Source organism: Erithacus rubecula, assembly GCF_903797595.1.
Source record: "Erithacus rubecula genome assembly, chromosome: 13".
NCBI classification, from domain to species: Eukaryota; Metazoa; Chordata; class Aves; order Passeriformes; family Muscicapidae; genus Erithacus; species Erithacus rubecula.
The window spans coordinates 15,017,886-15,031,301 of record NC_136665.1 but is presented as its reverse complement, the minus strand read 5'-3'; the positions used below and the strand labels follow the sequence as shown (position 1 = coordinate 15,031,301).

The window sequence follows — 13,416 nt, the reverse complement described above, 5'->3', positions numbered from 1 at the left end:
ATTTTTAACCCATGTCAAATTCCCCAATTAATTGCAGAAGTGAACAATAGAGATCATGTCAAAAGTGATTATCCTGCAAAAGCAGCCCTGCTGGGGGTGTGCATTGTGGAAAATGTGATTGCCTGTTAAGATAGATGAGAAAGTGATCTGTCATGCCTTCAGATGAAGTGATCACTTGAGAGGCCACCCTCCCTAACATTTGTGTGCATAACTCCTGCTTGTTAACAGGAATTCCACGTGAATATTGATTGGGAATAAGTGGTTGGGTGAGTGCATGTTCTGCCTGTCAAACCATTTAATGTTCAATTGCACGTCAGGGAAAATAGCAAAGGTAGCTGGAAAATGAAATAGGAGTGCAGGGCTGTCTGAGTGAAAAGACAGCTGTGTTAGTGGTCAGATCAGATTTGAGCAGATAAAAATGAGTTGGGGAGAGGCAGAATTAAGAGTTGATGACAAAAGAAAATCTATAAATATCTCATGAATTTTAAACTTAAATATAATTTTCTGTCCAGTCCATGTACTGTAGATCATCCACTCTGAGCAGGGTGGTGATCAGCATGAGCAGTCAGGCCAGGGAATTGGACTTTCTGTCATCCCTCAGGTGTCCTGGAAAAGAAACACCTTTTGGTGATCTTACCAATATATTTTTGCCCTCAAGGTTGTTTCCTTGTGAGAACAGACATCTTTATTAGAATAGGAGGAGCTGGAGAAGTAAATGGTGTTACTGAATAAGCTTGAAGAACTTTCTGGCTAAGTGGTGGTGTATGCTCACACTTGACTTTACAAGATCTTTACCAGGGAAGCTTGAACAGCCTGTTTTACACCAGCCTGGTTTAGCACAGAAGCAGTACTACACTAAACCCCAAATTTCCTCTTCCCTGGATATTTTGACACCTTGTTCTGGGATTTCCCAAAGCCACCCTTCCTGCTTAATGAGCTTTATTAGCAGCAGGGTGCCTGGTCTTGTGAAGAGCAGCTCTTTTCTTTGCTAACTTGACCACTACTTTTCCACATAGAGCTGTTCCCTCTTGCAGGCTGAGCAGTGAGAGCTGAGCAGAGCTCAGTGAAGTCTGCCCAGAGGCAATCCCTGTTCCTGTGACCTTGCTGACAAGACAGATAAGCCCTTTCAACAGAGCACAAGTGTGTGTCATGTTGGAGCAGACAGAGCGCCAGCCTATCTACATCTCTCAAGTGTTAACAGGAGTTTGACTGGCCAGTCAAAAATGTGTTTCTTCAAATGCTGCTTTTTTCAAGAGGCAGGTCTTATAGCAGCTTCTGCTGCAAGCTCCCTGAGAGAGTTTTGATGGTCTGGAAGATGAATTCAAGTGAGTTGTCCATTCTTTACCTCCCTTATCATCCATGCAGTTAAATCCTCCTGTATCCACTGTGTTCCTGCCAAAGGTGGGAGAAGCCCCTGTGTCACACTGTGGCTTAGAGACACAGACAGTGCATGCTATCAAGAAGTCTGCTTGCAGTTACAGTTTGGATTAAAATTGCAGCATCATGGGCAGAGCCATTGCATTTGGTTTGCACTTGAATTGCTTCTTGTCTTGTGTTATTTTCCCCTCCTCACTCCCGTGGAGAGACAAAAGCAAAACAAAACCACCCACAAAACACATGCACTCTCTAGGCTGTGGTGGATCTTACTTACTTTGATCATGTATTACACAAAGAGAAACTAAAATCAGTATCAGGATTTAAGGATAGAAGTGCCTCCATGCTCTGTGCTTTTGGACCTTCTTGGCTTTCAAATGGAAATGCCATCCTTTATGATTAGAAGTACAAAACTTCTGTGCAGTGAAATGAAAGGAGACTGCTGTCCCTGCTCTGAGCTAGTTCACTTGACATCTGGGCTAGATCTGATTTTAGGTGTCTGTTCTTCCTTATCACAAACCTGATTTGTTTTTGAGGCCAGTGAAAGGTGGGGGGCTTTGGCAGAATCCCTGGCAAGGGCACTATGCAAGTGTGGGACTGTGGAGAGCAGGAACTCATCACAGCAGCAAACTGGTGGGGTGAAGCTGGCCTCTTTCTTGGCTTTAAGGAGTTGCTCATGCATTTAATTTGTGATAGAAAATTGAGTTTGGCTGGCATGTATCAGCAGCAGAAGAAAGCCCTTGAGGGAGAAGCGCAAGAGGAAAAGCCAGTGGCAGAGCAAGAGAGTAGCAGACCAAAGATATGAAATGTAGAGCATGGAAACACTGACCTGACTGTCATCTGCCAGCAGCTGAATGACCCCTTTCAAATCCTGATGCAGCCCTTCCTTCACAGAGGCTCTGCTGAGCCCCACGACCCCATTCAGACAGATGGTGCAGAGCTCTGTGGTTTCCTGCATTCTTGTATGAAAATTGCCATTTACCTTATGTGACTCTTCCTTCTATTCCCATAGGACAGTTCTCCTTAGCAGAGTTCAGCACTCAGAAGAGCCTCTGCTCTCCTCTGCAGCCTTTCTCAGTGCCTGCTCCAGAGGGAGGTCAGGGAATGGTAAAAGGAAAAGTGACAGGGGTGGTAGTTTGGACAGGGAACTGGAGGAGGGGGTGAAGGCTAGCACAGTTCAAAACCAGCACTGCTGGTGCTCAGTGGCTCAGAGATCCCATCCCTGCCTTGTGCCTTTGGCCAAGCTGCATCACAGGTTGGGCAGCTCCTGTTTGAGATACCTGGCCCCAACCCTTGCAGGTGCATTCTCCACTGAGGGATGTGCTCAGGGCTCTGCAGATAATCACTGGGATGGTTGGGGGTCAAGCTGCACATGGGGCTGTGAGGTTCTGCTCTGGTACTGAGTTCAGAAAAGTTCAGAAAAGTTCAGGGAGGCTCTTCACAGAGAAGCTGTGCCAGACAATGAGAGATGTTTTGCACAGCCTGTTTAAGAGATCTGTGCCCTGTGTGAATTCATCATTTTAAAAGCTGCTGCAGAGCACAATCTTGATGAAACACCCAGTGTAACCAGAAGAGAGCTGGTCCTCTTAGAACCACCCAGTTGCTGATGGGGGGACGGTGCCCATAACAGAGACTGTCTTGTCTTCAGGAATCTTAATTTGCTTTGATGTCATAGCAGGTTGTGTAATCTGCTGAAGAGATAAGACAGTTTTAAAGATTACTAAATTCTAATCCTGCCTGTCCCACACATTTTGTTCTGTGAATGGAATGAAATGCTGAAGGCGTAGGAAGTTGTACGTTGCAAAAAGTATCCAAAATCATACGGTGGCAAGTCAAAGTCCAGAGAAAGGAAATGCAGATCAAAGTGAGGGGGGAGCTTTGAAAAAAGACATGACTTACCTCAGTGGATCTAGCCCACAGCTAGTCAGGTCATGTAAGAAGTCAGAAAATTTACAGTGCTAGTTCAGAAATATTCAGAGAGAGTGTGTATCTCACTGGGTATGTGGTGGATTTGGTTACAGTAGGAGAAGGGCTTTCCTTCATGCAGTTCCTAATTAACCCAACAATACCCATTAATGGCTGTTGATCAGAGCCAGGCCTTTGCTTATGTCCAGCTGCTAGGAAAGATTCAGAGGAGTGTGCTGGCAGCAGGATCCCATCTGCCCTTGGCTGGGTACCCCAGCACGAGGATGCTCTGAGGCCACTGGCAGTGCAGCAGGGTCAGTGGCTGCAGTCCATCAGTGAGAGGCAGATGAGCTTGGTCCTGTGAGTGGCCACAGAGCAGCCTTGAATAGGCAGAGAAAACACAGCCCTGGGTCACACTGGGCTCACATGAATAGTCCTGTTGGCTGCAGTGGAGCTATTTGTGTGAGTGAGTTTGCTGTGGGAATAGAGTTCATAGCACAGCCCTCTGCAGGTGGCAGCTGCTCCCAGGCCCAGAGGGGTGAATTAGCAAATCTCGTCTCCCAGACTGATTTCTGCCTCCAGACATCCATGACCTGGAACAGAGATGCAGTCACTTCAAGAAAGGTTGCATTTTTTTTTCCATACCCTCCATCTTCAAAAAAAAAAAACAACTCCAAACCCAGGTTATTTTTAAACCCTGTCTTCAGTCTCAGCTGTGTGTAGTTGGGGGTAGTTTGCTGGTTGCTTCTCCATCCTAAAACATAAAGCAGAGTAAGAACATGACCTGATAAATAAAAGCCCCCTGGAATATATCTGGTTTGAAGCTGATGTACAGCAGATGCAGGAATTGTCTTCAGATTTTCTGCTGTAGTTAGATATAGTTGGATTATCTCCATCAGCTTGTTAGCACTATTCCTGTATATAATTTTAAGTGAAAAACAGTTTAAAATGGTCATGGATTTTGTTTGCTGCATCTTAGACCTTTTTCTGAAGACGTGCTAGGAAGAGGGAAGATCCTGACTTATGGTCTTGGGTAGGAGAAAGGGAAAGTTTGGATATCCATAAAAAATTACACAAGTGGCTTTTTTCAGTGGTTTGGGGTTTGTTTTTTTGGTTTGGGCCTTTTTGGGGGTGGTGTTTTTTGGTGTTTTTGGGTTGGTTTGTTTTGTGTGGCTGACCCTAAAATGCAGTGGCTGCCTGGCCTGTTGTGTGTGCAGCCAGCACCTGAACAAACAGAGCTGTATCTGTGACAGCCTGGGAATCTGCCAGGGTTCCTCAGGGGAGGAGTGATTCAGAGCATCTGAGAAAAGTGGGGGCTGCTTCCATGCATCCTTCTTCCTGTCCACACAGCAGCCCAGGCAGCCTTGCTCTGGAAGGACACTGGGGCAGTTCCCATAAGCAAATGCAGCTTTTGTGTTGGATAAAAATACCCATTCCTGTGGCAGCACAGAATCTTGTGGCTCATGGATTATTCTGGAAAGGCTGATATGACAAAGTGTCAGACAGCTAGTGGGGCTTTCCAGAGCTCTGGGGAAGTGTGAGGGCTCATGCACAGCAGGCAGTGCAGTTTTTTTGGGGAGGTCTCATGTGAAGAACTAGAGGATGGTGTGACACAGGCATCCAGCATGTCACCTGCCTGTTTACTTCAACTGTAGAGATAACTCTACTCTACTCCAAGGCAGACATTTCACTAATTACAGTAGAGAAGAAAAAGTTCATTGAAATAAGTCTTTGGAAGTAAAATTTGTGAGTAAAATGTTAAAACCACTTCAGAAGTTCTACACTGGTAAATTGTTTGAATTTTGAGTCAAATCTGATGTGCAGATTCCAATGCTTCCCATTCTTCCCCTGCCTTCTTTCCATACATTAATAAAAATTGCTTAGGAGATCTTCGGTTATTGAATGTAAGAAAGGAAAAAGGGAAAGCAGAAACATTTATGTTACTGCTGTTGTAAACACAAATTCATCTTCCAGATTATCAGTTACCTTCTTGCCTTGTTAGGAAATTTACTCAGGCATTGCAATCTTCTCTGAAACCATTATTTTATTATTTTTTGTGTTTGTGTAGGGAGTGACAGGCTAAAATCAAATAGAAAATCATATAAGGTGAAAGCTTAGGAACCCATGTCTTTGATCACCTTCAGTGTTTCTGGAAGGATCAGTGCTGGATCTCCATCTCCTGTGAGCTGAGGAGGAGGGCAGGTAGTTCCAGGCATGTGTTAGTCACAGTGAGTGTGATCCCTCTCCAGTTACCCTGCCTTTGATCTCCCTCTCTTTGCACAGCCAGTCTCTGACACCAAACCTTGCCTGTCCCTCAGCAGCAAACCCCATAACTCTTTCTGGCTCCAGCATTTTGTTTCTTCAATACTTTGTTGGGATGGAAATACTAACCAAACCCGAACTTTTTAAATCTGTCTCTCTTTCTAGTCCTGTGATCTCCCTCGTACGCTAATTTTGAAAATGTGCTGGCATATTAATAGAACCCTGCCCGAGGTGTGGAGCCCCTCTTTAGAAGCTCCATTTTATTTTTGATGCCTATAACAGGTGCTGCTTTAATAGGTTTGCTGTATTACAGCTTTCCTTTTTCTCTGGTGAGCCCAGCCAGATCTGAAAGCTGACACTACATGAAGGCCAGGCATGTGACTTCTCCCTGCCTTTAGCCTCGCTTCACACTGAACATTTACACTACAGCAGCCTTAATTCAAGCTTTGTCTCAGCCAGGAGGTTTTGTGCTGATTGTATTTAGATCAGCCCAAGCACAGCCCCTGGTGCAGTCCCATCAGAGGGTCTGCTTGCTTTGATTTTTCCACTCTCAGCTTTTCGAGCTGCTGGGGGGAGTGAATGTGGCTCAAACAACAGAGGAACGTGTTTGTGCTGCTCTTTCCATTTCACACGAGGAGTTTGAAGCTGAGGTATAAATTAAACTGAGGGGTGCTCTCCTTGCTTGCTGCAGAGAGGAAGGTGAATTCTTCCCCTATTAGGTCTGGTGGAAAATGTTTCACAGCCTGTTTATCAAATAAATACTCACAAAGACGCTTCGAATGAGGAAACACACTGGGATTAAAGTGTAACTTTACCTCTAAAATACAAGCTGAGATTCCTGGAAATGCTGCAAGCCTTTGACTTTGTGCCACCTGTTATTTTCCTGCCTCCCCCTTCAGCTCCCTCCCAGCTCAGAGTAAACCCAAACACGCTTTGGCTTTGCTGGAACCTTCTCTTGTTTTTCTCAGCCTGGAGGAGCAGGGAGCATCTTGTTTCCCCGTGGGGTCCTGCCAGGCTTGGTTCAAAGAGCTGCTGAGGTTCATCCAGATCTCCTGCAAGCCCAAGGGCTGTGCTGGCTCAGGTGTTACCTGGGGTTCAGGTGGGTTAACTGAGCAGCTGCAGGGTGCATCTCCCCTCCCTCTGCGGCTGGAGCTGCTGCTGACCCGAGGGTGAGGAAGTTCCTGAACAAGTGTCCTGTGTACAGAGTGTAAAAGTGATCCTGCTGGCTCTGAGTTAGCCCAGCCTGGCACAGAGCTGCTCCAGTTGCAGGTCTGTGTTCTGCAGATGAGGTGTCTCTGCAAATGATGCTGAGTATGAGCTTGGAAGTTCAGCTGTTTTAGCCAGATCCTCCCATTTTCATAAACAAACCTAAATGGACTTGGATGGCCTCCTCAGTTCCTATGGTTTCTTTCTCACTTGAGCTGTTTTCACTCCAGATTTTTAGTCCTCAGCAAAGGCTGCATCGCCCTAGCTGAATTGTCCTTTTCCCCTGGAAAGGCAGAGGTACAGAGGGGTTAAGGAGCTTGCCCAAGGCAGATGAGTTCGTGCCAGAGCTGGGAATAGAAACCAAGAGCCTTGGCTCCCACTCCAGGATCTAATTGCACAATCTCTCATTGGAGCCCTGTCACTGTACACTCTTGAGGTAGCACTGAAGAGAGGCAGGGAGAGCTGTGCCCAGGCTGTGGCACCTAAGGGGTGGGGAGAGGAAAGGGTACCTGGAGGTGTTGGCTGTGCAAGCACCAGCTCTTTGTGCTTTAACACCTGGTTTTGGCAATTAGTGCTAAAATCTGATCTGTCACATTTGAAGCCAACCCAGTGTGAAGTGCTTGGGAAAAATCCAGCCCTTTTCCAGTCAGTGATAAAAGGGAGAGACAAATTCATAACATCACTAGTCTTTTTTTCTTTTTTCTGTAAAACTCCCTTGCAATGAACAGGGGAGCAAAGGCAGGAGAGCTGAGAGGATCCAAGTAGTAACAGTAAGGGTTAAATCACATTTGGGCTCTTACCAAAAGAATGAAAAATAAATTGTAATCAAGCTAGTAAAAGGTTTGGGCTGTGTTGCCTTCATATCACATGCTGTGTATAGGAAAAGTCCCAGGCTTTGTTTGAAGTGCAGTGCTTTGAGAGGGTGCAGTGCTTTGCAGCAAACTGTCTGACATTCCCCAGCTGGGACTGGCCTGGGATGGTGTTTGGAGCCCAGAGCTGCATTTGGAGTCAGCCCATGTTTGAAGGAGAGGGAGAGAAAGGAGCCAGTTTTTCTGCCTTTTTCTGTGTAAAATAACACATCCATCTCATCTGCCAGCTGCAGCACATGAAAAGCAGGGGGTGAACAGACAGAAGTCACCTGGAAACTGCAAACCTGGCTCAAGCAAAATAGTTCTTTCCTGTCCTTTTCTTCCCTTCTTCAAGTCTGTCTTCTGGGATGGGTTGGGAGATCTGGCAGGCGGGCAGAGTGGATATATGTTGAGCAACCAAAGCACAAAAATATTAATACTCAAAAAAAAAAAAACCCTCAAAAAAAACATTGGCTTCTGAAGAGCATTTCATGTCCAAATTCACTCTGTGCTCTCAGTCCCTTGCAGACTTAACTGCCCTGTGTAGGGATTGTCAGGTGATTTATAGATTCTCCACGTTCGTTTGTACAAGGCTTCATTTCCTGTTAATTTACAGCCAGATTCATCTCAGCCATCAGAGCTTAGATGAGATCAGAGCTGAACTTGCAGCCTCTGCTTCAGGAGAGCTCCAGAAAACGTGGTTTGCTTTCAGTTGTGTGTTAAGGTGCTTTCCTGAATCAGGTTTGGATGCTGTTCTTTTGAGGAGGAAAAAAAAAATTTAAACTTCTTAACTTTCTGATTCTGCTATTTGAATTAATTGCAAAAAAACTAGTTTTAGGGGGAAGGAAATTCCCCTCACCCATGTGTTTAGCTAATGGAGGTCACAAAATTCTGGGTGCAGTGATTTTCCCTGTATTTTAGTCTCACTGTACTGTAAATTCTGTGTACCTCTGTCCTACTGGGCACATGAATGTAAAAATTTGGACTTTATTCCCAGCTGTAAATGAATATTGGTCCTTTGGATAGCAGCCATGTCATTGCCTTTGAAACAGTTGTGATTGTGAAGACCTGTGTGCCAGTAACCCATGGAATAACCACTTTGGAGACATAAATTAAAACTTTCCTTTGATTTTTCGTGACACCTCCTTGCATTGTATCAGCAGCACACTGCTATAGAGCTGTAAAATTTGTCCTTAATGTTTTCTGAGCCTGAACTGAATTAATTATCATTTAAACTCTTCAGTCAAAGTAGTATTTCTGTGCCTGTTTCCCCAGCATTAAGCAAGGGCCATGTGCTGGCTGTTTAAAGGGTGAGTCTCCCAAAAACAAATTGTTCTGGGGCTGCACATTTTACACTCTTCCTGCTGTGGAGAGCAGCAGATGATGTAGTGAAACAATCTGGTTTTAATAACAGGGTAGAGGAGCAGATCACAGTGTGGGGAGCAGGTCCCTTGGCATGTGCTGCTGGCATCTTCTGTCAGAGGGAGGAGGTTTTCTTCCACAGGGGATTCTGAGCCCCTGGGAGAGCCTGAAGTGGGGGTGAAGCTGGAGAAGGTGGGATCCCAAACAGCTGTAAGCTTCAGTGCCTCAAAGGCTGTGTCAGACATGGCTCAGGTTTTTGTTTCAAAGATGCTTTGTCAGGGGAGCTGGCACTTGCATTCCCTGCTCTGCTCTCCCTGTAGGTGTCTGGATGGGTTGAGGCACAGGGCTTGTCTGAGCTCTCTTTGCTATCTCTTACTGTTCAGCAAGTTCCCAAGTGTCTGGTGAGCATCTCTGTTTGGAGTGCTCACTCACAGCCTTGCCAGTAATATCAGTGACTGGTCTGAATTCACATCAGGCATGTGCTCTGCCTCCTGTGACTAATGCACAATGTATTTTTTAATTGATTACTGTTCTCTACTGACTCAGGCCAGAAAGGAGTCAGAGGAAAGGACTCAGTTGGAGGGGTGGTTTTTACTTAGACCTCATTGAGTGCAAATGAGGTCTAAAGGTATTTAACTGTTCAGTGGCTGTGGAAACCCTGAGGGCAATTGGTAGGACTTTTCTTTAAAGAAAAACCATAGATTGAATGCCTCAGGCTGTCCTGGTAAGCAGCAAACACAGGTGATGAGTGCAGGGTCTGATCCTGCAGTGGGACAAAAGTAGCCAAAGATGAGGAAACGCCTGCAAGAACATTTGCTTCTTATTCCTGTGTGTTACAAACCATTGTAACATAGTGCAACGCTGGGAATTTTCAGAAGAATCCTTAGGAATTAAGAATGTTATGTAACTTTTGTTGAGTTTGTATTTACTTATTTCTCTAATGAAAGCCACATTCTCTGGATAAAGCCTTGGCAGGTTGGTTAAGCCACTGCTCTTCACTCTTCGCCTTTGAGATTCAAGTCCAGTTTGGAAGTGCAGGCTTGTAGGAGAGCCCAGATTAATGGGAGAAAAACAGATGAGTGGAGTCAATAGTTCTGTAGAAGGAAGAGAGTATCTGTGAGCCTGCAGATACCTGAAGAGAGCAGCAGCCAGGGGATCAGGGAATGTCTCTCTGGAATGGATTTCTCCTCTGCCAGCTGCTGAAAACTCACTCTGTACAAACTCAGGGCCAGCCTGTGGGCCTGCTGCAGCAGATATCCATTCTGCTTTTCTAAGAGAGCTGAAGAGTGTCTGTTGTCTCCTCTGCCTGTTGCAGGCATCACAACAGGATCCGCAGCATCGAGGGCAGCCGGCTGCAGCCCTTTGTTTCCCTGGAAACCCTGGACCTGAGCTTCAATGACATCACGGAAATCCGAAACGGCTGCTTCCCACAGGGACTGCACATAAAGGAGCTGTGAGTTTTTCTGCTTGGGAACTGCTTTGGTTGAGTTACCACAGCAGAGAAAAGGGCCTCAAACCTTAAAAAAAAAAAAATAAAAATGAAGTAACGAGTATAAGAAGTATGGGATTATTTGTCAGGGTTAGAAGGCAGCACGTTGTAACTGTTGTCAGGTTATTTGTTGAGGGCTGTTTGGTTTCTGGTGTAGCTATAAAGAATGCAGATTATTATTGACTGTTTTGCAGAGAAAATGTATCTATTCATGTGTGGGTGTCTTTACAACTGCAAACCCATGTGCATCTAGAAGAGTGGAGAGAGAACAACTATTTCATCATTAAAGTGGCTTTCTGAATATTGAGAACAGAAATGTCTCTGATTATTTGAAGAAAATGGGGTCAAGTAGAGTAATACCCTCCCAACAAGATGCTTGGCTATTCAGAGAAACATGAAATAATCTGTATTTTAGATACCTTTGAAGAGGTGCAGGCCAATAGTCTGCCTGCATTAAAGTTTACACTAAAATATAGGTTCCTGGTTTCAAGAGGGTATAAGAGAGTGGATTTGTGACTGATGTTTGCCTGTTGTCCTCCAGAAACAGCCCCCTGTGGCTCAGACTAGAACCCAAATAAGAAAGACCTCTGGGACAGATACTGAGATAAAAACTGGGAATAAATAACATCATCCTGCAATGGAAATGTCTCCAGTTTCTGGCTTCCTCTCCTGATTGCCTTGTTCAAGTAGGAGGATGTCAGGGAGCTCTTTGGAAGTACCCAGCAATCCTCCACGTTCACACAGGCTCTGGGAAAGCCCCTGTGCCCTTTGTGCATCCAGAAGTTCAGCTGGTTTGAAACCATCTCTGCAGTTTCACCAGCTTGTCTGCAGACCAACTAAACACTGATAAAAGGTGATTTCTGACAGAACTGTTCATTTTTCTGCTGTGATTTATTGCAGCTACCTGGGGAGCAACAGAATCAGCACCCTGGAGCCTGGAGCCTTTGACAGCCTGTCACGGTCCCTGCTGACACTTCGTCTGAGCAAAAACAGGATCACTCAGCTTCCTGTCAAGGCATTCAGGCTGCCCAGGCTGATACAGCTGTGAGTACTCATGTCCACTTTCATTAGGCTCAGCCACACTCTCTGGGGATAAAGTGACCCTGGGGGTGTGCTCATCAAGTCACCCTTCCTCACCTGCTATCTATGAAATACAGAATTCACTATGCAGGAGTCCTCTGCCAGTTTTTGGGAGAGTGTCCTTTTTGTCTTGTAACTCTTGGCTTTTCAGGCCATTTTTTGGATCAGGTAGGGAAGGAGGAAGGGAGGGATGCTGCAGCAAACATCAGCATGTTTTGCACTTGACAGAGAGACAAATCCATTTTCTTGCAAGCTGCTGGTGTCTGTGACGTTTCTATTGGGAGTGACAGAACTCAACTGCCATGTTAGTGTGTCAAGGCCACACAGGTCTCTTTATGTGGCAATAAAAAAACAGTGAGGGAAGGTTGTTAAACTGTGAGGTGATATTTGGGCGGAGAAAATTGCAGCTCAGATGAGTTAAGACACACACAGTTGTTGTTCTGCCTGCATGGGGACACACGGACATCTGCAGCTATAAACATGCTTTGTGTGTAAAAAAGCAGCACTTAATGGTTGAGCTTTTCCTTCTGCTGGTTGGGAGAAATGGGCCCAGCCTAAGGCTCCTTGCAATCTTTCCATCAGATTTTATGGGCAAAAGTCCACCTCTGTCTGTTAACACAAAGTCACAAAGGCTGCTGGAACTCACACCTCTAAGTGTCACCCTCTTGACTGAGAGACAAATCCTCAGCCAGGGTGTGCCCAAGGAGTGTGTGTGCATCTGAGTCTGCACACCTGCAGGATTTACAGCCAGTTTGGGATGGGATGAGGGGCACAACAGCATAAGCATCTGAAAAGTCTGCTGCCTCTCAGCTGGAAGTTACTGTCCATTGAGTGAGGGTTTCAAATTCACAGTGTTTGTCTGCATCATGTGCAGAACTGTAATGAAAACAGCTCAGTCTGTTTAGGAGCATGGTTTGCACTGAGACATGGAGTAATTGGTGCTCTTAATGACAGCCCCAGAGCTGGTTGTTTAACTCTACAGATAAACATGAATGAATTGCAAGTTATCCAGATTGGTGTGTTGTAGAATTTGTGTACAGTTCTTTTTCTGGCAAAGCCTGTTTCACTAATAGGCCAGGAAGTGCAACAAGGGACTCAGGCCTGCAAAATCTTTATTGCTTGCTTGACTTTAATTATACTCAACTTGAGTGCAAGTTCAACACTGTTTTTTTAGGCAGCTGAAAAATAAGCTTAAAGTCTCTATGGCTTCTTCATCTTTTCCAAAACAAGTTTGGATGTTGTAACCTCCACCATTTTCCTCAACACAAACACTGAATAGGGAACTAATTTTAGCTTAATATTTGTATGTGTGGGAAAGTATCAGTTTTAAAAGCTCTAGCTTCAGCTTTTAGTGCATTGTGTTGAAGTTTTTCCACAGACTTTACAGAACTGGATTTTCACCTGGTATGTCTGAGTTAAGCAGTCCATAAGACTGACATAGGTTGGTAAAGTGTGCTGTGATGATGTTCATATTGCTAATCAGAAAAAAGATATTGCCAAAATTTAGGGGTCCTTCCCCACATGGGGAAACTAAAGAGAAATTTAATGGACCAGACTGGAAACCTTTGTTTACACAAATTCTAAGACTACATTGTTATTGGAAAAAACTTCTTTCACTCTTTGTTAGTTTCTGATAGTAGAAAAAAAAATAGAAGTGACATTTGTCAGGGGGACTGAAAGCCTTCCTTTCAGACTTGGCCATAAAGTTCCCTCTTGAGCCCACACTTCTGGGGCACCTGAATGTTTCAGAGCACATTTTTACTGGGCAATTACAAGTCCTATAAAAACAATGGATTGCAAGGGAAATAATGCCAACGTTGGACTGTATTGGTTCAAATGGTGTCTGGAGGATGGAGTGTGAAAATTGATGAGAAGGATCAATGGTTTGAA

The 13,416-nt window shown here is 45.0% G+C and overlaps 1 protein-coding gene across 1 annotated transcript in view; it reads left to right on the top strand.

Moving 5' to 3' along the window:
* The window catches only part of LRIG1 (leucine rich repeats and immunoglobulin like domains 1), an 89,294-nt gene that overhangs the window by 45,163 nt on the left and 30,715 nt on the right, over positions 1–13,416 (top strand). Inside the window, 2 exon segments of the mRNA XM_079317437.1 lie at positions 10,273–10,410; positions 11,347–11,490. Coding sequence (XP_079173563.1) covers positions 10,273–10,410; positions 11,347–11,490 — 282 coding nt within the window.